Source organism: Myotis davidii, unplaced genomic scaffold (genome assembly GCF_000327345.1).
Source record: "Myotis davidii unplaced genomic scaffold, ASM32734v1 scaffold78, whole genome shotgun sequence".
NCBI classification, from domain to species: Eukaryota; Metazoa; Chordata; class Mammalia; order Chiroptera; family Vespertilionidae; genus Myotis; species Myotis davidii.
Window position 1 is genome coordinate 4941926 of NW_006290305.1, and position 26587 is coordinate 4968512.

The 26587-nt window shown below is 43.7% G+C and overlaps 1 protein-coding gene across 2 annotated transcripts in view; it reads right to left on the minus strand.

The window, feature by feature from the left end:
* The window catches only part of MTCL1 (microtubule crosslinking factor 1), a 120295-nt gene that overhangs the window by 52610 nt on the left and 41098 nt on the right, over window positions 1-26587 (minus strand). For both annotated transcript variants that reach the window (XM_015563599.1, XM_006763281.2), the window contains exon 4: window positions 1391-1450. In XM_015563599.1, the coding sequence (XP_015419085.1) occupies window positions 1391-1450 (60 nt within the window). The remainder of the gene's footprint in view (window positions 1-1390; window positions 1451-26587) is intronic.

A 26587-nucleotide genomic window follows, 5' to 3' on the forward strand; every position in this document is an offset into this window, starting at 1 on the left:
GGCTGAACACATTCCCGGTGCCCGGGGCTTCTCAAACACTCCTGAGGGGCAGCACGGCTGTTCTCAGCCCGATTTACCCACAGGGGAAGGCAATACCATGCTGCTCCTTCCAGAATGGGGCAACAGCTACCCTTTTAAGGAAAAGATCTTCCCTGGTCAAGAGCCAGCAAGCTGATAATCCTCGAAGCCCAGGAGGGCTCAAGCACGCAGCAGTGGGACTACAGATTCCAATCTCCCTGGTATTAGTGAATGGCAAAGTGAGACTGGGGAGTAGAGGTGGTAGAAGAGAACAGTTCACCTTTGGCATCCCTGCTGTTCACACGGCCTGGTCCCCTTTGAAGGGCACTCTGGGGATCAGTGCATTTGGAGACTGGAGAAACCAAAGGAATCAGTGTGGAATTCACAGGGGTGGGTCAGCAGAGCTCTTAGCTACTGCATCTCTCTAATTACCACTTGCTCTGAAAGCTCGGGGAGCTGATATCCCAATAATACCTTTGTTCCCTCCAACACCTAATACTAGCAGTGATTTCAATAAAGGAGGAAGAGAGGAATCCAGTAAAGCAGGTATTCAGAAAAGTTCCAAGAAAGTTCTGAAGAACACATACCATGTACACAGAAAGGGCTACGCTTTTGCCATCTTTTGGTAAGAACATTTCACTTTCATTTAGGACAATTTAGGACACTGTTCAACTTGCACATATATATCTTACCTAATAATAGACAAACATGTAAATTGACCATACCTTTGCTATGCTAACCAGCCAATCAGGAGAGTATGCAAATTAACCCAACAAAGATGGCGGTTAATTTGCACATGTAGGCTCCAAGTGGTGGAGCGAAGTCTGATGGCCCTGGGGCCAGAGCAGGGAAGCCTAATGGCTCCGGGGTCGGCTCTGGCCAGAGCGAAGGCCTGGGTCCCGGGTGCCAGAGGCAAACCGGTGCCAGCAGCCAAGGGAAGGGAAGGCCTATTGCACGAATCTCTTCGTGCAACAGGCCTCTAGTATATGTATAAAAACACAATGCTCAAAAGAGTGCCGTGTGAATGACCTTGTGAATAGCACAGTAGTTGTACTATGTTACTGTGTGAATGACTTTTTACCAGTTACTGCCAGAGCCCTGAACGGCACCAAATTACATCTCATACAAAGCCATTCTGTTCTTCTCTTTCTTGAAGGAATCACCAGCTTATTGGTGCAAGAAACAAAAAGGGAGGAGCTGTTGGTTTGGAAAGAAAAGCTTCACCCATGGAGGTTTTGAATGAGTCCAAATTTTTTGCCAGGTAATGTTTCTTTGAATATTTTAAAGGCAACGGTAGCATTTTTAAAGAAAATTCAACATGAGGTGATTGCCTCCTGAGGAGATGTAACATTAGAACAAAACCTCTGCTTACCTGGTTCAAGGTTTTCTTTTCTTTGTATGTTTCCCGACTGCCTCTTCTTTTCAGGGAACTCTGAAATAGATCCAAGCGACATTCTGTTAAGGAGGGGTCACAGGGGGCACCCGCCCTGGGTGGGCACCATCCCCACTGGCCGGGGACACACAAGGACAGGGCTCTTTTTTCCCCACTGAAATCAAGAAACCATTTAGAGTCAACATTTCAATCCAGTAAATAGGTTGGTGAGGTCTTTGAATTCTAAAAAGCTTTAAATCCTAATTATTATATTTCAGGTATTCCTCAATTATTCAGTTTCATGAAAAAGGAAGGTAACTTAGATAATTTGTACTAGTGGAGGGGAGACAAGAGGAGGAAAAGGTAGGAAGTTTTGGAAATAGATATATAATATGTCTGGGGCTGCCTTATTTCCTAATTATGTTTTTTTGGACTAATATCAAAATTATTTGATGTTTCCTGAATGCCTAAAAGTAAATGGTCAGATAAAAAAAAAAAGTGGTAGAGAGAAAGGGTGGCTCTTATCTTTGGAGAAAACCTAATCTATGTTGCAACGTTCATGAACAAGCCCCAATTCATGGGTAAACCTACATCTTAAAGATCTAAGGGAGTTCCTAATATATTCATTTGTGATGTGGCCTTGGCCACAAATAAGTGTCCTTCAGTGGACTGGGTCTTGCCTACTGTTACATACATTACAGTGCACCTTTGCCTGCTATAGGCAAGAAGCATGTCTGAAATATAAACACAGGTATAAATACAAGGGCCAGGGGGAGGGGGACTCTGAAATGGAGTAACAGGGAGGCAGACAGTTTTTGCTCAGTCAAGAATGAAGAAAGAACTACCGGGAAGAACAGTGAGAAGGGGAATTTGAGTCCTGAAAGCATTCCTGTAATCCTGAGAAAGGTGGAAGAAAGCCGCTTGGAAAGTTCAGATTGCTGGCTGTCACTCAGACCTTGGCAAGCCTGTGAATGAGAGGACATGCTCGCTGGGGGCCGCCCCCTCCCCTCGGCAGCTTCGCCCCAACTGAGGCAAGCACCTGGCTCCTCTGGGAACGCCTCTGAAGGTGGGTGGGCTCAGAGTCCTCTGCCTCATTCCTTTGCCGCAGCCCACGTACCCAAGCAGCTGGGAAAGGAGGCTCTGATGCACGTCACTCACATAACTGTCAGCCTTAAGTTAATTAACTCAGCTCTGTTTACATTTTAAGTGTCTTATTCACAGAAGACTAGGCCATGCCATTTATTGGATGAAGTTTAGGGTTAAGAAACAAAATTCTAGCCCTAACTAGCTCAGTGGATAGAGCACTGGCCTGTGTTCTGAAGGGTCCTGGGTTCCATTCCAGTCAAGGGCACATGCCTGGGTCGCGGGCTCAATCCCCAGGTGGGGGTGTGCAGGAGGCAGCCAATCAATGATTCTCTATCATCATTGATGTTTCTATCTCTCTTCCCTTTCCCTTCCTCTCTAAAATCAATAATTATATATATATGAAACAAAATTCTAGTTTCCCTGAACCTTAGGAGGCCTGGGTCGGGTAGGGTGTGTGTGTGTGTGTGTAATTGAGTGAATGGATGAGATGCTTATAGAATCAGCATGTGAGTGGGCGCTCCCTGGTCACCAAGGGTGTGTGTGGGTGTGTGGAAGCTTGTCTCTGGTCCCCCCTGCAGAAGCAGCTTTATTTCCTTTAGGCTGTTTTGTAAAAGCAGCATCACACTACAAAGAGAACCAGTCTCCTCTGACGGGTTAAATGAAGCAAGTCTTAAGAAGGGCTTGAGCTTTCCCTTCTTAATAAGTAGGCTTTCCAGAATTATTCACGCTGCAGTGAAGGAGTTTCTTTGATTTCGATGAGCTGAGTGAGATAAACACTTCTGACGATTCTCTATAGAAAATATAGATTACAAACAGCATGTACTTTGTGGCTTCAATTTATAGCTAATAAAATATAAATATATGTATGTGTTATATGTGTTTGTTAGAAAAGTAGGCTATAGGAGTTGTATAAAAATGTTAATAATGATCATCTTCAGGTGACAGGTGATTTTAGTTTTTGTTTGTGTGGCTTTTCATAGTCTCCAAATTATCCACAATAAATACTGTTTCTTTTGCAAGGAAACAAAACAAAAGTAACCAGGATATGAAAATTTCTACTTGAACGAGGTGAGAGAAAAGAGGCTAGCACCCATCTCCCTACGTCGGACTGCAGCGGAACTTCATCAGAAGTTCTGTGCCAAGTTGTTGGGCTTTTTTCCACAATTAGAAATTGTTTTCATTAGCCCGGACCTTGAGGTATCAACTATATATACACAGTTCTTTAAAAGGACCAAGAGGCTCTCTAAGGGTTGGAGAAACTGGCCAGGTGACCTACTGCCCTGCAGGCCCCTGGCATATGGCTCCCTCTCCATGTTCCAAGCAGTGATGAAGCCGCTACCCTGGCGTGCTGTCTCCTCCCTGGCTCACCTGCCTATTGGCCAAAGAACCCTGGGTATAGAATGATTTGTATGAGCGTCATTTTTTAAAAAATATCTATATTTTTTATTGATTTCAGAGAGAGGAAGGGAAAGGGAGAGAAAGATAGAAACATCAATGATGAGATAATCACTGATTGGCTGCCTTCTGCACACCCCCTACTGGGGACCAAGCCCCCCCTCCTACCCCCCTGCAACCTGGGCATGTGCCCTGACCAGGAATTGAACCGTGACCTCCTGGTTCATAGGTTGACGTTCAACCACTGAGCCACAGCAGCCGATCTGTATGAGCATTATTTGTGGCCTCCTCTGGATGATGCAAAGATCCAGTGGAGAGTCTCTTACAAGAAACAATTAAGGGAAAGGGGGAAATGCAGACTATCAAATAAATGGAACCCAGAATGGGGTGTGCCTGCTGTTTAATTCTACTCTTTCTTTTTAGTCTGGCCAACTGCCAGAAAATCAATTCTAAATTCCTATGAAAAAGGGGGAAAATTGGATTTGTGAATCCAAATTGAATCCATCCAAGACTGATGCGTTTGCTGGGTACTGAATATGATTAAATAAAATATGAAGTTGGGCAATTATGTGGACTTCCATATCAATTCCTAATGTTTCCTATTTTAAGTTAGCCAGTTTCTTCTAAGCAATTTCAGGAAAACGAACAAGCTCTCATGGCTGAAGTGTCTTCAGAGAGAGGCTTTTTGGGCTTTAACGTTTTAAATTGGTAATAAAAGGAGGCAAATATGAATTAGAATGCTATACATTATGAGTCTATATGGAAAAGAGGGTATAAATGGATGATTTTCAAAATTCTTATAGAATCTCATTATTCAGAAAGTAGTCTGGGTTTTGGGGGGGGCTGATTTATATCACACAGTTGCGAAATCAGAATAAGAAAATGATAGTTCATAGGTCTTCTTCCTTTTAGGAGGAAGTTACCGAGATTCTTCTACCCATATTAAAGTTCTCATTTGGGTGATACAGGATGTAAAGAGTAAAAACTATTAGCTTCCCCTTCAGCTAGAAGCACCAGGTCTTGGCTGGAGGATGCCTCCTGCCCTTTCCTCCTCTTCACTTGCCCTGAAACAGTTCTCAGGGAGACTGGTTCCCTCCGCACCATAAAATCAGATAGCACCCCCCCCCCCCCCGAAACCAGCTGCACCAGTTACACTGCAGGGCCCAATACACGTAAACCCCCTCGGATTCCATGGAAAACCCTCCATGGCCATAAAGGGAAGGGAACCCGCCTTAGCTGGTTTGGCTCAGAGGATAGAGCATCAGCCTGCAGACTGAAGGGTCCCAGGTTTGATTCCAGTCAAGAGCACATGCCCAGGTTGCGGGCTTGGTCCCCAGTAGGGGTCATGCAGGAGACAGCCGATCAATGATTCTCTCTCATCATTGATGTTTCTATCGGTCTCTCCCTCTCCCTCTCCCTTCTTCTCTGAAATCAATAAAAAAAATACACACATATTTTTTAAATGGAAGAGAACCCTCACTCTGGCCCTGTTTGGGAGGGTAATGTGATATTATCAACTACCATTTGTTGGGCACTTACGTGTGCCAGGCACAATGCTAAACTCTTTCATTACACAACTAACTTAATTTAATTCTCACGAGACGCTGCGAGGCATATATTATTATCACTAACAGATAAGAAAACACAGCAGACATTAGGTAGTGTTTCAAGATGCCCCACTTTGGGAGATGGGGCACCAACCTGTCCCTGACTCCAGCTCTCGCTCCTGGTCACAGCCTCCAACCTCAGAGCTGCCTCCAAGCCTTCCACCACCCAGTTTCCTTATTTGGGCTGTTTTTCTTTTTGTTTTCTCAAGGCTTCTAAGCCCCAAATTGCTGAGTTTTCTCATCCAAAGAGTCTCTCCTTTCTTTAGAGAAAAAGCACAAAGAGCTATTTTAGGAATGGTTGCAAATTGCTCTGCTCACAAGATACCTCATGGCCGTGAAGTGCTTGTTGGCACTCTGATTATTTCTGAAAGGTTTGAGCTGCAGACAGCAGAAGTCCTTATTTGGAAAAGATATAAAACTATTAGCAGAGATGAAATACCACAAAGCAAATGAGGAGACGTGAAGGGAAATGATGTTGAGACACTTCGGCTGAAGAAGGCCACAGCCACACCATCCAGGCCATGAGGCCCACCTGGAACAGACCAGACTGCATACCCAGCCTGTCAGGCGGCACCTTCTCCTGGGAAAGAACATGATGATAAAACATGACAGGTCGCTGCACATTTGCTTTTCTTGGCTCAGTTTAAACCTTAGAGACATATATCTTGAGGCCCAGTGACTGGAAAATTGCTGGCTAAAACATGCTACAACACAGTAACCTCAACCAAACATGGTAAAATAAATGAAATGGAAGATGATAAAGTAAAGCTGTAGGTTATTCTTCGTATGCAAAAAAAAAAAGGAAAATCAGGACCATTGCAAGACCATGATGATGACTGCACCAAAAAAAAGTCCTCCCAAATTGTAGGAAACTCAACTCTTTTTTTTCTTTTTAATCCTCACCTGAGGATATGTTTTTATTGATGTCTTAGAGAAAGGAAGGCGGGGGGGAGAGAAATATTGATATGAGAGAGAAATCTATTGGTTGCCTCCTGTATACACCCTGACCAGGGATTGAACGCACAACCTAGGTATGTGCCCTGACTGGAAATTGAACCTGTGGCCTTTCGGTATATGGAATGACACTGAACCATCCAGCCAGAGCAGGAATCCCAGCTCTTAGTATGCACATCCATGCAGCAACATCACCAAGCATTATATGAAATACGAAATTGGAATCCACACTTCAGAAGCCTCTATTGACTTACTTAGTAGGTGACAATAAGTGCAGAAAAGTTGAAAATTGATAGAAATGTACGCCATTTGCCTGTGAGAACTGAAGATAAGGCTTGTATCTTTTTAAAAATAATGTTTCTGGCTCCCACTGGTCTATGGGAAAGAAATATACCAGTCCATCAAGATAGGCAAATTATTTCCTTAATCTAATGAAATAATACAAAAGAGAAGTACTTTGAAAAACAAAGCAAAGCCAAAATACAATACATATGTAAAAGTGTATATATGTTGCTCCCTTTCAGAGAAAATCCATTACTCTTTTTTTTTCAGGTGCATGTAATATGAGAAAATACTTAGTACTTTTGTTTGTTTGTTTATATTTCAAACAAAAGAACATCAGGAAAAGTTCTGAATTACTTGTGCGACTATTTCATAATAATCTGCTGTCACACTCCTTAAACCTTTTAATTTAACTTTCACATTGTTCTAAAAAATAGAGTGCACTGTCATGCTATTAAAATTTATGTACACATTTGTCAAAACTCAGTAAATCTAAGGTCTGCATATTTCAGTATATATAAATCAACTAAAAAAAGTGTACAAAAATATTAAGCTCTAGTTAACAATGTGTATTTAGGCAAAAGTGAATTGGTGTCTAAAATTTATTTTCAATGTATCCAAAAATAAGATGGGTAAATAGATAGGTAGATGGACAATAGATACAGGATATATCAAATACAGTAAAGTATTAATATAGAATGTAGGTGGTGATTATACAGGTGTTTGCTACAAAAATTCCTTAAGCTTCACTGTATGTGAAAATTGCCATAATGTTGGAAAGAAAACCATTATGCACATACGTTCCTGATTTCACGGAAAACGGTTAATACAATATTGTATAGCCATTAATAATTATGATTACTAAAAACTGGGAAATTTTTACTAAGCAGAATTATGGGTGACTTCATGTTTTTCTTGATACACTTTTTGTATTTCTCCCAAATTATCAAAATTAATATATACTATATTTTCAGATCAAGGACGATGTTATGTTTTAAGGACAACAGAACTGGCTCATAATGCAAATGTCCCCACTAAACCTAATACTGTGTTGCCTTTGCCTGGCCTCCTCTGGACGCGATGGACAAGACTGACAGACAAGACTGATTGTGTGGCCTCCAGAGAGACAGAAAATAACAGGAAATTAAACTGGAGGATTAGCCCCCCCGCAGGATTAGCTCTGTGCTGCTGGGGATCATCAAATACATCTTCCAACAGAGGACAAAGAAGGGCCTAATGCTCATTTGGGGACATCTGAGATTCTAATCACCCTCCGGGCTGATGGCTTCCTCTCAAAGAGTCTCGCCCACCAGGCGGAGACCAACCTGCTGACCCATGTCTGCTTAGGAGCCCTGTTATCTGAGCCACTGCTCAGCTCCATGCATCATCCCGAAACGCTCTGAAATCTCGAAAGCGTCCCTGGTTAGTATTCTGCATGAAGCCATTCCTGCCCCTTGGGTAAATCTTCAACAATTCTTCGTGACAACTTGGATTCCCACCTTTGACACCAAGATGCACGCCGAGTGATTTAAGGGGCGAGTGGGGATGCTCGCCCGTGGTTTCATGATTCCTGTGGAGCAAAAGCTCTCTCAAATGTCCTATGGTCACCACCGCCATTCAGGAAACTGCAGATGATTCAGCTAAGCAAGACCAGTAACTGAGCTGCGGGGCAGGGGGCAAGATGCTGCCTGTTCTCATAGCTGGAGAGACAAACCCCTAGAGGCCAAGAGCGGCTGGGACACTGTGGTGGGGGCTGGCCAGCCCTGCCTTCAGAGGCGGGCCAGCCAGTGGGCACTGAGAAACAGACATGCTTCCCGTAGAAGGAAACCTGGCCCAAAAGCACACTAGCTGCCCTGGGCTAAGGATGGGCACAGAGCAGAGGGAGGGGCTGCCCTGCCCAGCCTGGCGGGGGAAACGCCTGGGCAAGACTTCGGAGCGCCATTCAATGCAAGAATGAAAACAGCACTGCGTTTAGGTATTAAAAGCTAAGGGGCCATTTTTATCTGTGGTCCTGTCTTTGCTGAGCGCACAGGCTGAGAAGCTTGATGCCCTAAACCACGCATATATTTCTGCTAGCACATTATGTCGATGAGACAGCACATCCCAGACAGTGTTTAAAACCACAGTCAGCTGCCCCAGACCGGTATGTCCACTGCAGCCCCTCCACAGCCAAAGCAGAGCGACCACCATGAAAGCCCAAGGAGCTCCCCCACCTGCTCCTCTCCCCCAGAGAGTTCCGACAGCTCCTGCCTTGCTGAGGACGGGGCACAGTGGAGCAGGCTCTCCGGACAGAGCTGCTGAGGATGAAGTGGGTGTTCCTGTGAGGTGTCACCAAGGCGTGAGCTGCTGATGTGCAGGCTAGGCTGCAGTGCTCATGGGGCACTCTTCCTGTGTGTGAAATCTGCTTTGTGGCGTCAGAGCCACATCAGTCTAGTTTTGTCTTCTAAAATGACACCAAATCTCTAACAGTTTCCCATATGAAATGCTGGTCTGAGAAAATGCAGATGTTGTTAGATCTTAAGTGCAAGCTCTCACCATTTAGAAAGCCTCACCCAGCTATAGAGGGCAAGGGTGCTCTTTACTCAGGCTCACGGCAGCCCTTTCTTAGGAGGGCTCCTCCCCGGGCAGCAGGTAAATCTATTTATGCAATCAAGCTGGACTCTGATGTCCAGAGTTGACAAAGTAAAAGGGGCTTAATCAGGAAATCCCTGCTACTTGAAAGCTTTATCCTGCTTCCTCCCCGATGCACCTTCCATGGCCATTTCCCACCAGCACAAATCGCTCACTTGTCTCTCACAAGCCAGCATGTCTACTTCTGAGCCATCGCCTGTCCAAGGATGAAAGCAGATGTCCCAGGTCCTTCCAATCCCTGGATTCTCTGATTCTACTATTCAACCCAAAATCCCTGCCGCCCAAAGCGCACTGGGCTTGGGGAGAGTGATGCGAGCCCCGAGGGACTGTGGGAAGAGGGAAGGATACCCCACAAGGTGTGCATGTACAGTGCCTTGCTATTTGCATTTCCCAGGATGGACAGTGGGAATCACAATTCCTCCCTGACCAGGAGCAGACTGAGGCTTACAAAGGTCCTCGGTGCAGTCAGGGAGACACGGGAAGTCCAGCCTCGCCCTGGAGTGGTCTGCCCCTGCAGTGCCGTGATGAGGCTGCAGTGACTCAGAGTTGAGGTGCCTTTGCTTTGCCCGTCTGCCATCTGTTCAGTCATCTCTCACCCCTGGGTTCACCAGAGTGCTGTGCGTGCCCTTGGGTGGCTGCACCGTGTCCTCATCCTTCCCATCCTCCATCCCTTCCACAGGTTCCCAGAAGGAAAGCCAGCAGCCACGCCTCTCCTTCCACCTTCCTCAGGTGCATGTGCGTTGCTGCTGCAAACCTGTACTTGGGGATGCAAAAGAGCATCAGAGCATTAACTGGTATTCAGAGAAAGAGTCGTTTGGAGGTTTAAATAGCAAATATCCTGCAAATAGGAACATGCCAGTGGCAAGGCTTTTCCTCCTCCTGCTGGATGTCCGTGGACTTCTGCTTGCCACACCGCCATGCTTCATGCCCGCGCTAGTTTTGGGCCATGTATCTCTGTACTCCGCTATTTTCCTTTGACTCATTTTTGGCATTTTTTTTCTTTTGCCATCTAGAGTAACAGCACCTGAGATCTCTCAGCGTGGAATGTGCAATCTCAACTGTTTGTTTTTAAAGGTTTCACAGTATGGCTTTGGAGAAACCTTGAAAGCTCAAATTAGGCTTTTGGACCAATATCTTCATGAATTTTTCAGCTTCCCAGCAAGCATGCGAAAAGCCTCGTGCATGAAAGGGGAAGGTGGACTAGGAAGAAGGGCATTCATGTCCAGAGACAAGCACATCGCTCATGGCCTCTGACGCCGAGCTCCTGGTTCCTTAGTTTCCTTATTTAAATGTGGGACTAATATTAGAACCCACTTTATACAAAGGGTTCTTGTAAGGACACAATGAAGTAATATGCTTAATAACTGACAGCCATAAAAAGGCAACGTTAGTCTGCTAAGCAGTTATAATTCATTCCTTGGTTAATATTTTCAAATGCTATTCATCTGCCCCCACTTTTTTTTTTTTTTACTTGCAAATTGAGAGTAAGAGCCATCATTAATCATTCCAGCTTTTTTCTCTCTCTAGGAAAAAAGACCAATGTTTACAGAAATGTGTTTTCCACTCTGTGTGGGAAATGTGCAGAGTGTAAACTTGCTCATCTGGATGGTTTCTGTATGTTCTTTTCTGCATATGGATAATTTAGAATTCTAAATTCATATCACAGACCACCCAAAACCTGCCGGGAAAATATCTCACTATTGTCTGCTACTCATTCACAGATGAAATTTTAACTTTAAAAAAAATTCTCTCATATTGAGTGTTATTTCTATCATTTCAGGGAAATAAGTAGGTCAGATGCTCCACAAAGCAATTAAATATGCCAAGAGCCAATGGCAAAAAAATGGCCTCACACACAATGTTCAGAACGCGTCAAACTATGAGGAGAAAAACAGTGACATCACATGCCCTCCCCTGATATCAGATCCTGGCAGATGCCAATTATCAAAGGAGAGGCACTTGTCTGTGACTGACAAGGTTTTTCTTTAACATATTAACATACAGTGAATAATAAGGTTGCAGGAGATGGGCTGAATGGAAGGATAAGTAGAAGCATTAAGCAGAGGAAAGGGATATAAAGAGCAAAGAGATTGTGAAACTTGCATACAACAGCTTCTGTCTGCTGTTAGATGGACACTGAGAAGCACCCAGCATGTGAAATGAAACAAGCTGGAAAGACCTCCTCTCTTTGGTCATGGCATCAGCCAGATGAGCAAATACACGAACTCTCCTCGAGACATAAACCAACACCTAGGTGGAAAAAATGAGAAAAGAGTTAGATTATGCACTTTCCAGGCCTTTAGACAAGTTGGACCCACGTATCCTGGGTGGGCCCCAGGTGGGAGCCCCTGCCAGCTGGCCTCCTGTCTGTGCTGGGAAACCCCCCTGTGGTGTGATTCTGTTCTTAGACATTGCTTTCTTCCTTCTTTCCTTCTAACCCCCTGATCATTTCTGGGTTATGTTCTCTGTTTTCTTCCACATGACTGAAAACAGACACAGGTATTGTCAAAGTCTCCTCCACTCTGGGCAGATATTGCACATTTTGTTAGAAATAGGACAATTAGAATAGCTTAATTGTGAATTAACATTCTAGGGTAGAGATGTCCTTTGCGCAGTTAGCAGGTTATTTCGGGCTAAAGAAGTGTACAGAAGACTCTAGCTATCAAGAATTAAAAAAGAATAAAATTGATAAAGAGGAGAAAGGACGCACAGAAACTGGCTGTAAAGCAGGACGGAAGCTGCCGCTGTGAGAAGGGGCAGGATGTGCACACCCCACCTCACCTCCTGTGTCACCCCCTCTTCTCACGTTTCTCTCCTACTCCCCTGTCTCCCACAGAGCCTCAGGTGCCTGTAACCCACAGAGGGGGTCCCCACTGATCCTTCTACCACTCCTTGTATCCCATCTGCGGATACTTTCTCATTCCTTCATCTCAGCTGCTACAGACATCGCTCCATCTCCATCTCTGGGGTTTGCAAGGGCGGGTGGGGGTAGTGGGGGTGGGGAGTGTCCTGTAATCCCCCTCAGTTGTCCTCAGGAATGGCAGCCATGAGGTTTCTATCAACTCATCTCTCCTCATTCCACATTGCAACATGCCATCCCTTACACATAACCTTTTGTATTTGTCCCTTTTTCTCTCCTGCATTCAAGGGAAACTGATCACCTTGATCATTCTGTTGGAAGGCTCCTTGGTGGTGATGCCCACCCTCTTCAATAGATGCTGAACTATTCAGTGATGTTTTCTTCATGGGGGATCCACAGAGACATCTCCATCTCAGTTACATGTCACTGTGCCTTTGCCAGCTGATTGCCTCTGGCTTCTGGACCACGTGTTTTGTGTTTGCAGAGTCTATAGGCATGTGGTGGCTTTAGCTACTGAGACTGCACAAGACAGCTCCAGGAGCATGTGGGTGCCATTCACCCATGGGCCCTGACACCTTCTCTCTGGCAATCTAACCTACAGAAAAATACCTTTTAAAAACACTAATTATTGGAGACTCAAATGGATACCTGCAGCAGAGCATTACTTACAACAGGCAAAAAGGTCAAGACAGTCCAAGTCTCTCATCCATTCGACAGATGAATGGATAAGCAAAATATGGCATAAACACTCAAGAGAATACTATTCAGCCATTAAAAGGAAGGAAAATCTGATACATGGATGAACACTGAAAACATAAAACTAGGTGAAATAAGCCAGGTGAAAATAAAAGATACATATTTTATGATTCCATTTATATGAGATCCCCGGATTAGGCAAATTCATAGAGGCAGAAAGTAGAATAGAGGTTACTAGGGGCGGGGGGGTGGAAGAGTTACTGTTTAATGGATGTAGAGTTTCTGTTTGGGATGATGAAAAAGTTCTAGAAATAGATAGTGGTGATGGTTGCACAACATTGTGAGCGTATCCAATGCCACTGAATTATATACTTAAAAAGGATTAAAATGGTAAATTTTAGGTTATGAATATTTCACCATAATAAAATAATTAACCATATCCAAAATAGTCTATTTTAAGAGACATAACAAAGCACCCCAAACAAAAATCTATGGACTTATATAGCTTATATTCTGGGTGTCACCATAAGATCCCGTGATTTATTTCACTTTCCATGTGTACAATGTTATACATTCTTTCTCTCCTTTTATGGCCAAGAAGCTAAGATTATCAAGTACTGTTTTTAATCTGTAAAATACACATTCAGATAGATTCAAACATTTTTATAAATGTTTTGAAGGCAGCTTTTAAACAGTGACCAAAGCTTTAGCAAGTTTTTTTTTCTCCAAAAGCCTTACATTTTTTAAACAATGGCACACATTTTAAAATTTTATTTTATTATACCTCTAAAGGTAGGTTTTCTCTTCTACTGATGTTTCAGGTCAGTATATTTTAATCAACTATTACATGCATGGTTTCTTTATAAGAAGTAAATAATTCTCTCAGTGATCATAACTTATTTGCAGGGAAAAAAATAATGTATCAGAAAATACTAGTGGGAGAAATTTTTATGTTTTACATAGAGGTGCAAAATTTTAAAACTTGTTGGGAGCCATGCAGGAATACCTTCTACATTATTTTATATTTTCTTTTTGTACAAACACACAAATACATTGAAGTATCAGAAGGAAAAGAGTGAATGAAAGGAGTAAAGGAAGATGTAAAGAATAGAGATAAGACAAGAGGGAAGTAAAAAAGAAAAAGTTCCGAGCCTTAGATATAGCTTCAGCTGGCCATCTACCTTGGCCTCTGTGTCAGCTGAGAAACCAAGATCATAACACTTGCTTTCTGATGGGTTAGGAGGGCAAATGAGATGAAATGACCATACGCCCACCAAAGGATCATGGTCAAAAACGTCAGGTGAGCTTGCTCCATTATAAGCAAACATTTTATATTCAAGACCTTTTCTTCTCAAAACCTCTGTGAGATATTATTCTCATTTCATATTGGAGGGAACAGGCTCCGAGAAAGTAACTTGTCCATCACCACAGGCAGGATTTGAATCCAGTCTCTCCCTTCGTAGCCTGAATTTCTCCACCACACCGTGCTGTCTCAGACGAGGGATTTTGGGAGAAACCAGATCAGACCAATGGTTGGCCGCTCACCTCCCTGCTGACTGTTCTCCCATTCTAGATGAACCAGCGAGATTAGCCTACATCCCAGGAAAGTATGCAACAAGGAACAGTGATGTGCCTTTGGTATTTTGGGGGTCCCAAAAGGGGCAAAAAGCATCTGTTGCCCTGCTAAAGTCACTTCATATTTATCCATCTTTTATAATGTAAGAAAGGACTCCACCCCACAAACATACCTTCGAGGTGGAGCAAACCCAGTCCTCTAGGACTCAGAGACCCCGTAAGCATGAGCCCAGCTCTTCAGGGCTCCAGGAGAAACCTGGGATCCCCAAACACGTCACTGTGCTCTCAGTCAGGACACCCACAGCTCACTGACGTGTCTCCCATTCTACCCTCTTCAAGTTTGAGACCTCAGAGGCCCAGGCCTAGTGTTGTGTGGGTTGCTGGTAAACTCAGAAAACCTATTATAATAACAGTTTATCATTTATGAACCTTTACACTCTTCTCTAGGAATACATGCCAATTACATGCTTCTCTAAAAGTCTGGGCTTGAGAGAACAATTTCCTTTAACAAGGGCCTCATTATGATGCTCCGCTTTTTAAACATCTTTTCTTTGCAGGAGATTGTTTTTATAGTGTTTGTGACAAATGAGAACCTCTTCAATTCCCTTAGAAGGTTCTCAGAGGGTCCTTGCGGGGAAGCAGTCTCACAGCGAAGTGAAAACAGAAAGAAACCTTTCTCCTGTGTATTCCCTGCTGTCTGGGAGAAACAGTCACTCTTCAACCTCCAGGAGCCGATGTTACAGCAGCCTGGAGATCAGCAGTGTCTTTTCAGAATCCCTCCGGAACGGGGCTCCTGTTTGCGGCTGGGGACTCGCAAGGGCGAGGATGGATAACAGTATTGAGCTCCAGGAAGAATATTAAAAACATGCTACTGTTTTCTTCTGCCTTAAGAAGCAGTATTCACTTTTCGACCTTGAGCCATACAGATGCACTGATAGAAAGGTATGCTTGATGGCCTGTCAGGCACTATCAATGACTTTAAAAGCTCAATGTGTGTGTGTGTGTGTGTGTGTGATCTGCTGCTTAGGTCTATCCCCTCAAAGGCCATTTTCCTCCAAAAGTGATCCCAAATGCAGAATTCAGCAACAATAACAACTTCCCTCCCCCGCAGCAATCTCCCATCCCTTTCTGTCAGCGTTCCCATCTGTGCCTCTGCTATCCTGGACTGACATTCTGGAGGAGGTATTTCAACTGTGTTTCACTCTCTAATAAGTGGAGGGGAAAGAGGAAGGGTCTTGGAGAGAAATCTGCAATGTTGTTCTTGCCAGCCTTCTTCATCTCTGTTCTGAAAACCCTGCGTCTGGTTCCCCCGGGTATCAGCACAATTTGCAGTGAGAGTTTTTGCCTCCTTGTTATCATTATCTGTCTATTGTCTGATCACAAACGTGTGATCACCAAGAATTCTCAGTTCACTGGCCCGTGGGATGAGAGCATGCCTAAATATGTGATCAGCATTAACAATTCTCAGCACAAAGTAACAGAATCACAGCTCACACGAGACCAGACTCTTACGGATTTATCAAGTCATAAGCTTGACTAGTCCTAAGGCTAAGGTGCCAAGCTCATCACAGATCAGATTAACCAACCTGAAAAATTTACCCACTGCCTTTCTTGATTTCAAATCCTATGGATTAAGGAAAAGCCAGGTGACCGGCACTGCTTTAATCTACAGAAGAAAACGTCCTGAGAAATTATCTCTACCCAGGAAATGGGAAGTGAGTCACGGTTAGATAGCCGGGAAATCTCTCTGGTGACGTCTGGCGTAATTCCTCAGGGAGGATTAGCAGAGGCTGCTACCATCTAGTTCGTGAGTCATTATTGGAAGCACTTCCTTTTATCTTTCTTGGCTAAAAAGCTGACAAACCAGCCTTTAAAACCTTATCTAGCCAAATCCAGTTACAAAACCAGCTCAAGGGAAAATATCTGTATTAAAAGAACGTGCACATTTTATTAATACCAGCAATAAAAAGACAATGATAGTCTTCAATGCCGTAAAAAATATTGCTTTTAAAGAACTATAAACCTTTACCAGACCACTTCTATTAGAAGAGAATATTCCTCAAAATCCAAATGACCTCCTTTTCCTATACACATCTCTCCAAACAGCTCTGTGCTTGTATAGACGTGCTTCTGCAGTGTCACTGGGTTAGATGTGGGGGTACAACTCTCTCCTGTTACACAGCCCCTGTGACTTCCATGGGCCATCAGACTCACACTTGACATATTCACAGAGCTCCTTGCTCCCTGGCCTTCTGAGTGTTGTTACTGACCAGCATTTCACGGAAACCACCCGCTACAGAGTCTGACGGGGGTTTTCTTGGTCACCAGGACGCACATCTTTAGTTTCTACAGGGACTGTTTGCTGATTGGGCATCCTCAGGAAAAAGAGGGGTTCCATATGACTTCCAGGGAACTAAAATTTTTCTCAGTAGGAGCTAAAATGTAAAACAACAAGTAGATGGAATCAACCATTATAGATGATGATGAAGTTCTAGACTCCTGGGAGTTTGGAACCGCCAAGAGAGCACGGTGGTGGCACACAGAACTCAACAGTGGGGAAGCCGGTATTTCTAATTCCCAGTTAGTCTTTTCAAAATATATTGTGCTTTTTGCCGCTTTCTTAAATGGAATTTATAAGACACAGTCAACCCTGACCTCGTGGGAGGGGCTCTGCTGTGGGCTCTGTGGCTGCTTCTGCCTCTGCCAGTCTGTCATCAAGGCATTGGCAGAGCCTCTCTTTTGCCCAGAGCCAGCTTGGTCCTCTGGGACCACATCAATTAGGAGCTGGGATGACCGCAGCCGTGGGAAGTAGGAAAAACCCAGCTAACATCAGGGAGAAGGGCTCTAAGAGGAGACCTCGCCCAGGAAATGCATCACTTGGGATTCGTGACAGCTCTTTTGGGATTTGTGACCATGTTCTAGTGGCTTAAAGCTGCCAACACCTGAATTTCAGAAAAAGACACAGTCTCATCTTTCTCCTTTTTGGGTAAAGTCTCTAAATTTCTCTTTTCTCCAAAAAGTTTGGTTCTATCCTTCAGTATTCCTGAAACTCTAAGTGAGAACTTGAATCTCTTATCTTTGATACCTACAATTCTTTTTCTTGGCTCGCTGAGGCTGAAATCTCACACGGTTCTATACTGGAAATGTGATAAGGGCCAGAAACCACCAGGCCACCTTACAACCTCTAGAAAGGCCTGGCACCTTACAAAAGAGACCTCAGCACTCATGTGCGAAAGCTCAGCACCCAACTCCTTGGACAGAGCCCCTGCCTTCACTCCACGCCTGTGAATTCTCATCTTGAATACAAGCCAACAAAACAGATGAGAACAGTCATATTTGTGTAATGTTTTACAACTTACTATGTAACCTCCATAATCAAGCCCTGCTCCATGCACAAGTCCCTGTGAGCAAACCTCCCGTGGACTTTACTGACTATATTCATTCACACAGATGATGGTTTGTCTTTCAAAGGTGGCTGAGATATTAAAAATAGTCATGACCCATCACAAAATAGACCAGGTTACCTGGGGGCTCTGGAGAGATGTCCTGGAATCTAAGAAACTACGCTGGCTTCAGGAGGATTTTCTGGGACAGACTTGGTCCCAGGGAAAGTGAGGAGAAGGGTGTGAGATGCCCTTAAAGTGTCCTTGGTAGAAGAAAGCCTTGCTCGGTTATCACTTCCACGACTGACAATCGCTCGTGCAGCAAGTGCTAAGACCAGATTATCATCTCGCCACTATCACCACCCTTACTAAATTGAAGCTTGACAAGGGGCGATAATCAAGGACTCACCATCATTTTTTATGCGAATATGATAGTATTCACCTAAAATAAACCCTAGATTACTAACAGCAACAACAAAACCCCCAAACGCAAAAAGCACCTGTGACCTGGGTGTCAGAAGGCCTGAGTCCTGGCCCTGACCCTGCCACCTGCTGTGTGACCTCAGGTAAGCGCCTTGGCATTCTGAGCCACCCCTCCTGTGGGGAGTGAGACTGTGGCACGGGGGCACTGGGCATTACTCAAATGTGCTATATTGTTACAAAGCATCTCAACAGAAAAGTGACCTAGGGATTCTCAAGTAATGTTTTCAGTGACTTCAATAAAGTGCCACCCCACACCCAAACAGAAGCAAACACCAATTGCTTAAGCAGCCAGGAGCTCTCTGATACTGTCACGTGGACAGGATCAGAGCTGGTGCAACATGGGGGAGACTTTCTCAGGTGAGCTCCACCTGGCCACTATTTTCTTCCCATCAAAAAGACTGAAGAACTAAAGCCCCTTTCCATTAATACTCCTACACTTCACACCTCAGAGACAAATGGAGAATAAGAGAGATACAGTTGAGAGGGGCGAGGTGAGGACAGGAGGCAATCTCAGGCAGCAGGCATTTTGCAGAACTGCACGCTTCTGTTCTATAGCTATTAGGAACCAGGGTGGCTGTGGCTAGGAGAATACAGACCCGTTAAAAAAATCTGTAACCATTCTTGATAGAAACGTTACCAAATGATTTGGGTCACTTTTCCCTCTGCCGTCATTGGGCCTTCATTATCCAGCAATCGATAGATTTACTCTGGTTGTCTCATGCAAGCCCGTCTCATCATTCTCATATGTTTTGCAACCAACACAGAATCATCGACTTCCTCCATATTTCCAACAGCACCCAGTAGAATATTATGCTAAAGGGACTGTTTAAATATAAGGGGAGAGGAAGGAAGAAAGGGAGAAAGCTTTTCAAGTGGTTGCTTTATCACAGTCTGTAGGAAGAGCACTAGGACTTTCAAATAGTTTGAAATAAGGATATCTAATTTATATTTGAAATATATATTGCAATGATATGATATGACATGGTAATTTACTAAATAGACACGTATTTTAACACTACTCTCAGGGTTTCACCTGTACACTGTGCTATTTATATTTTTATATTAATAGGAGATGGTCTCCATGGGTCTCTCCCATTCCTACCGATCCTGCTGGGAGGGCCAAGGACGCAAGGCTTGGATCAGTCTTTCCCTGGGCCATTTCAGGGCTGTGTTTGCAGTGAGCAACCTTGAAGGATGAGGTAGCATTTCTCTCTGCAGTGAAGAGCATGCGAGTTTAGGGACCCCTGGCTCAGCATTCCCCAGCCATGGCACAGGCCACTGTGTGCACAGCATCCATTTGGACACCTTGGGTTTGGGGACAAGGGAAACTTGACTGTGCTGATGCTGACTGCGGTGCCCAGAGAAACAAAATCCTTCTCTAGCCCAGGAGTCTCATGACTTCTGTCAGCAACCCTGGAACAAGCTAGATTGTTATCTTGTAGCAGGGTAAAATCAAATCCAGACCTGTCAATATCTTCCTTCACGTAATGATGAGAGTCTTCACTTGATTGCGGACTTGGGTCAAAGGAAAACAACTTGATTCAAAGGTTCTGCCTATGACAATAGAATTTAGCACTGGACACTTTAAAAAGTGATTTTAATGTTGTTGAAAAGCATCTCACCTGCTATGGCTCTTCTATCTCCGGTTCTGAGTGTGCCCGCAGATTCTATCTGTGACCCAGCCTGACACCCCCACTGCCTGGCCAGGGGGTTGGCTTACTTGTTTCTATTCTCTGAGTTACTGCAGTTCTCCTGAAGGTTTTGTGGTCTGATCATTGATAACTTTATTTATTTTTGTAAACTATATATTCTTTTTTTAAAAAAGAACTTTATTTTTAATGTTACTATTACAGATGTCCCCATTGATAACCTTTAAATACAATATTATTATTATTATTATTATTATTATTATTATTATTATTCAAGGGCAACCAACCTCTGCCTTTGGCCCAGCTCCACTGTTGGTCCCTGCAGTAATAGCTCAGAGCGGCCATGTTCGGTCCACTTGTTTCCCTGTTTGCCCTCATATTCTCTGAGGCTTTTCATGTCCCAGTTGTCCACGACCTGGTGCTATGCCTCACTTACGGTTTACTGCTCACTGTACGAAGCCCAGGGCCTCCCCACTCATCACTCTTGGCGGGCAGGGGCTATGTGGCTGCTCGAATAGCAAGAGGGCTCCTAGTCGCAACTCCGTAATACCCAATAACTGATCGATCAACTTATCATTTCTCATTCGCATTTACAACATTTTCCAACATCATTCCATTGGGTTTGAAAAGTGGGAAAGCAGCAAGTAAGGTTTTTAAACAGTTACCCCAGGAACCACAGAACTGCTCTGTGTGTCTGGCCTAAAAAGTGCAGCACATCTCAAACTAGAAATGTTTTCACTCTTTGTTTAATTTGCTATTCCGCGTCGTTTTCTCTGAGACCAAGAGCCACACCAGGCCTTTCCTAAACTTTCCTCCAAATCAAACCTGGAAAAGCAAGTAGCAGCTGCTAAAGAGAACCATAAAACTTAAAAGAAGGTTTTTTTTTATTTAAAAGTTAACAACTAAACTCTCCTTCAGTTATTATGCAACTAGTATGTGAAAGCTTAAAATTAAAAAAAAAAGTTTAATGAAGTTTACAAAACTACTATTCAGTACTTCTAATATGCGGATAATTTTCATAAAGTCATGATCTTCACATCTCTTACTCAAAATGACGCTATTTAGATGTTCCTGTTTAAAATATTAGATAATCCTTAATTTTATCTCATTCTGCAAGTTGACCCTGACCCCATCATCTTCTCCCCAGGTCAGCCCTCTCCATTTATCACCAAATGTCCCAGATTCAAAGCACCAGAGGCCTCTCTGCTTCTGTTCCTTTTGATCTTATAGACTCAACAAAACTCCATTCATGATACCTCCACATTCATTGTTTCCCCTCATTTTCAGCGTCACTACCCTAATCTAGGTCTTCAATACCTCATGCCCAGGTTAATGAAACAACTTTCCAATGAGAATACAATTGACTCCCTTTTTTTTTTGGTTGCCTTATATAAATTTTTATTTTTTAATTACAGTTGATATACAATATTATATTAGTTTCAGGTATACAACCCAGGGATTAGACATTATTAAGCTTTCACCTTGATAAATGTAGTATCCATCTGACACCAGACATGGTTATTACAATATTATTGACTATATTCCCTATGCTGTACTTTACATCCCGTGCCTTGTTCATCTACTGACTCCTTCTGTCCCAGCTCAAAGCACACCTAATCTAATCTAGTCTTCAACATGACAAGAGAAAAAGACTTTATTGTGATGTTCCCCTCTTCCAAAAAAGCCATTGGCTCTCTGAGCCGGTAGCTGACCTCACTGTGCTGTGCCTCCTCCATATCTCACCAACACCCACCGTGCACTGGATCTGTGGGGCTCAGGACAATGAGAAAGTTCGCCCCGTGTCTCCTTGACCAGTGAAGGACATGCAGCAAAAACACCCAAGAACAAAAAAGCAATAGTTTTTTAGTGTTGATAGTCAAGAAATGTGTCAAAAACAGCATCCCAGTGAGAAATTACAGCACAAAATTTAAGTTATCTTGTTCCAAAACAACAGCAATCTATTCTGGAAGGACGGAGATGTCTACTTTTGAGAGCAGCCCAGAATGGTAGGCGCAGCATTCCTCATATCCCCAGATGCAGAGATAACACATCACATTACACTCCAGGGTGGTCACCAGAAGAGATGAGTCTAATGTCTCCCCACATAAAACTTACAACACAGAACCAAGCACCTGGGAGCATACCCAACTGACAGAACACACACAAGCTATGTCCAAACATGCTCAAAATTCCTTGTAAACATTCAAGACAAAGTGCAGAGTCAGCAATAGCTTGAGATTTACAAATCTCTTTTTCGCACACATATCTTCTTCTCAACAGATTCCAGACACACACGCTCCATGTGCTGAAAGAGATGCACATGCAGCATGAAAAGGCAAGATCACATGTCCACACCCACTTCTCCTGCTTTGGGTTTGGTGCCCAGAGCACTCTCCCATCCAACCATCCTAGGACCCTGAGTGGCCGCTGTGGAGACCGCAGGAAGGACCTAGCCAAGGTGCATGCTGTGCAGCGATGCAGCATCCTTGGCTCACAGCGGCTCCCCTGTAACTTGCTTCCAATGCACATTTAATATATCAACATATAAAGACAAGGCAGCTCTGTAGGCCTCAGCCCCAGCAAAGCCAAAGGTGACTGTCTGTGACTCCCTGAAATAAATCAAGTTTTACTGGCAAGTTGCTTCACTATAATGAAGATGAAGCACTCTAATAAGCCAAGAACTCCCTCAAGTCAGATAGATCATCTGATTATAATTGCAATGCATTCAAAAAGCAAGATAATAATCTTGCTACAACTCTTCCCACACCTTGAGAATGTTTTTTTTTTCATTCTCAAGCCATTTGCAGAGCGGTGTCCTCTGGTTTTGTGCAATTGCGGTCCAAGTGTATAGCCCCAAGGAGAGTTGGTGGCATTTTATGGTTCCTCTCTGCCCTCCATCTGATTAGAAGGTAGAAATTTACTTTGTTCATCCAAACAGCCAGGCGACAAGCACATGCTGCCCTGATCCTGGGCGCGTGGACCTCTGCAGGGTGCCAGAGACACAACAGGCAGCAGGTATGTCCCCACCCTTGAGGAGGGCAGGCTCAGGGCTTGGGCTCTCTCCAGGCCGGTCTGGCTGGGCAATCACACACATGGCCACCCAGCTGACAACGACTTTAATATTCCCTATGGGTTAACAGAACTCAACCAGTGTCTTAATGTTAAACCTGTACCTCCTCTTAGCAAAGCTTTATCTCACTAAAGCACTAAAACAAGCTTACAAGGGAGGTATTGTTGTTATCTCTCCTTTACAGTTGCAGATACTGATGTTCACATACTTCAGTAACCTGCCCGCGTCATGTAGTTATGAAGCAACAGAAGAGGATCTGAAGTCTGAACAATGCCCAGCTTGGCTGCAACCACTACACACTAGCTCTGGCGCCGCTACAAGTGAAAGACATTGCTCTCACACAGGTATTTACTAGTAACAAGGCAAAACCCTTCACCTGCTCATCAATCTATCACCCTCGCACCGGCCTTGGTTCAGGCTGGCTCTTTTGTCCCCATTTAGATTACTGCCACAATCTCCTAACTGGCCCCTCTCCTCTAGCTTCACACTACTGCCAGTTATCTTCCAAAGATACAATTCTGATCATGTCATTCCCCTTTTAAACTCCTCCTGTGGCACCCCATTGCCCTCAGAATAACATCCAACACTCCGCGCCCAGACATTAGGTTCCTGCGGCTTGTCCTTAGCCAGCCTGACCTGCCCGGTCTTACCTCTGTGCACTCCACACACTGAGCCCTTGCAGTGGTCCCAGGCTGCCTGACTCTGCACCTCTCACTCCAGGGCTTCCCTGTCTGCTGATGTAATTGCTGCTTGGCCTGAGCCTTGGGCAACTCCTTTGGGGTGTGCTATGGTACCTGTGTTGTTTCCCAACTGCTCTTTGATGCCTTTATGAAGTGAGTTTGAAGACACTGCACAGGGAAGAATGTCCCAGAGACTGAAGATGGTGCTGGTTGATCAAAAGCGCCACCTTTCGCTGCTGCCAAACAAATAGGGTAAGTGGCCAAATATCTCATAAGGTCATCCGAGGCAAGCCCAGGGTCTCCATTTATAACAGAACTAAAAGTAGAGATGAGGCATGACATTGTGAGGGTGGCATCACGTGCTAATGGTGCTAACAGAGGACACTGCACTTGTCCTTGTGCACGAGAAAGTACTCTGAAAGGACTGAACCTCATAGGTGACAGTGACAACCCTGAGGAACCTGGGTCACCTATGACCTCTGGCTGTAACATGCAGGGATCTGGTTTACAAACCATGTGGCTTTCCTGCTCTAAGTCTTGCACTTAGTCTAGCAACTCCACCCCAAAGACAGAGGTGGCTGACCCTGAACTAATGTAAAAAAAGTGTTTTTCTGAAGAGTCTGTACTAATATGTCAATACATTTCCCCAATTCTAACAGATATATGTTATCTATTATGTATCTTATATGTATGTTAAAATACATATATATGGTGTATCTCATACCTTAGTATCTGAAAAATGTGAGTCAGTGCTATTTTTATATAGTTCTGAACTTTCACTCATCCTTAGTTATAAAATAAGTTTCCATCAACTACTTTAGTTTTATTTCTCTTGGTTATAAATGTTTGGTTTCATTAAACTTGTTGAGGTTTTTTGTTTAGTATTTTCTTCAAATGGGGATTTCTCTCATTCAATTTGTATATTGTATAAAGTCACAAGATATTTCACGAGTTGTCAGTACAAAGCAGTCAGAAACCATGGGGAAATTTAAGAAACTTGAGTAGGAAGGTTTATAGTTCCAAAAATTATTTTTTTATCAACTTAGTCTGAGCCAACAGCTAATCTACGGGTGATGCCACAAAGGCCCTGCATTCTCAGCTGGGAAAAATGAGGGGCTGAGACCTGCCTGCTTGGGCCTGCATGTGCCAAGGGCCCTCATCTTCTACGTGACTGGTTTCAGCTACTTAGCTTTATTGCAGGCAACTAACTGGTCATTCATTCATGCATTCAGCAAACACTCACTAACGTTTTACTATGTGTTAAATAGTACCCAACTGTGGTGGAGATAAAATAAGTCAGTGCCTGCCTTCAATGAGCTTAAGGTCTAGCAGAGATGTAGAGACTAATACCTGAATAAGAACAAATCAGGGCAGAATTAAAAAATTAAACTGACACCTATTCCTAAGATTGTGTATCAGAGGATTTATGGCACACAGCAACCAGGAGACGGCAAGGCATATGCACAGAAACATTTTTTAATAACAACAACCTAGAAGCAACTAAACAACCCACAAGACAAGAGCAGAGATCCAGAGAGTGGACTAATAAAGGGCAGTGACAATGGGTAGACCACAGCCGCATGCATCAGCATGGATGAATGTCAAAACATACTGTCGAGTGATATCATGTAAGAGTATCTAGAGTATGACTCCCTTTTGTTGCTTCTTCAAAACTAAGCAAAACTGAACAGTATACTTCTTTGGGATACATAGCTGGCAAACTATAAAGAAAGGCAGGAAAAAAATTAACACAATTCAACAGAATGTTCACTTGAGAGTGGGAGATAGTCATACATAGATTTTTCAAACCAAATGGTAATGTCCTATTGCCTACGATGGGTATTCTTTCTACTATTCTTTAAATTATATATATATATATATATATATACACACACACACACACACACATACACACATACTTAAAATATCTTATTTTTACATACAATATAGTTAATATTTTTTTAATCATTTAAAAAATTAAGGTCATGAACTTGGTTTATAACTGAGAATCTCAAATCTCAAACCCTCTCAAATATTTGAGGCAGGAGGTGAATCTGTCCCTCTGATCCTCAGTTTGCAGCCCAGACTGCTCCCCAGCTGTCATCTCCTTGTGGATCATGGGATTAGTGCAAACCACAGACACTGCTGGAAAACTTCAGTGGGGCTGGCTGCCCTGTTCTGGGCCACCAACTCCAAGACATTCCCTGAACAGGTCTTTAGCTGTGTTGTGTGGGGAATGAAGGACTCTTTTATAGAATTCTAGTACAACCCAATCCTTAGAACAAACAGAAGGAACAGAAAACAATCTATGAGTGTGCAGTCTTTAACAAAGGGGCTGTGGTAGCCATTCAGAAAACCTGACAGATATCACACCACGGTTTCAATGGGGCATATGCATATAGGAGTTCATATACTCTTTTTAAAAAAGTACCCAAATTTGTTAAAGGAAAAAATGAAACAAACAGGAAGAAAAAATCAATTAAATATATATATTTTTAAAAAATCACCGGGCCCTTAAAATGAAAGAGGGAGGCAGGAGAGAGAATCAAAAGATCGCAGCCCAGCCCAGAGCCATGTGACTCAGTGGTTGAGCATTAAACTATAAACCAGGAGGTCAAGTTCAATTCCAGCCAGGGCACATGCCCAGAGTTCTGGCTCCATCCCCAGTAGGGGGCATGCAGGAGGCAGCGGATTAATGATTCTCTCTCATTCAGAGGGGGAGCTGGACTAAGGGAATGAAAGCTCCTCCTCCAGGTAAGGTCAGGGGAGCCGGCTCTTCCTTGAAGGCACAGCTTAACTGGCTCCACAGCCTCCCTCAGATGTCAGTCTCCCCCTTAGAGCGCAGC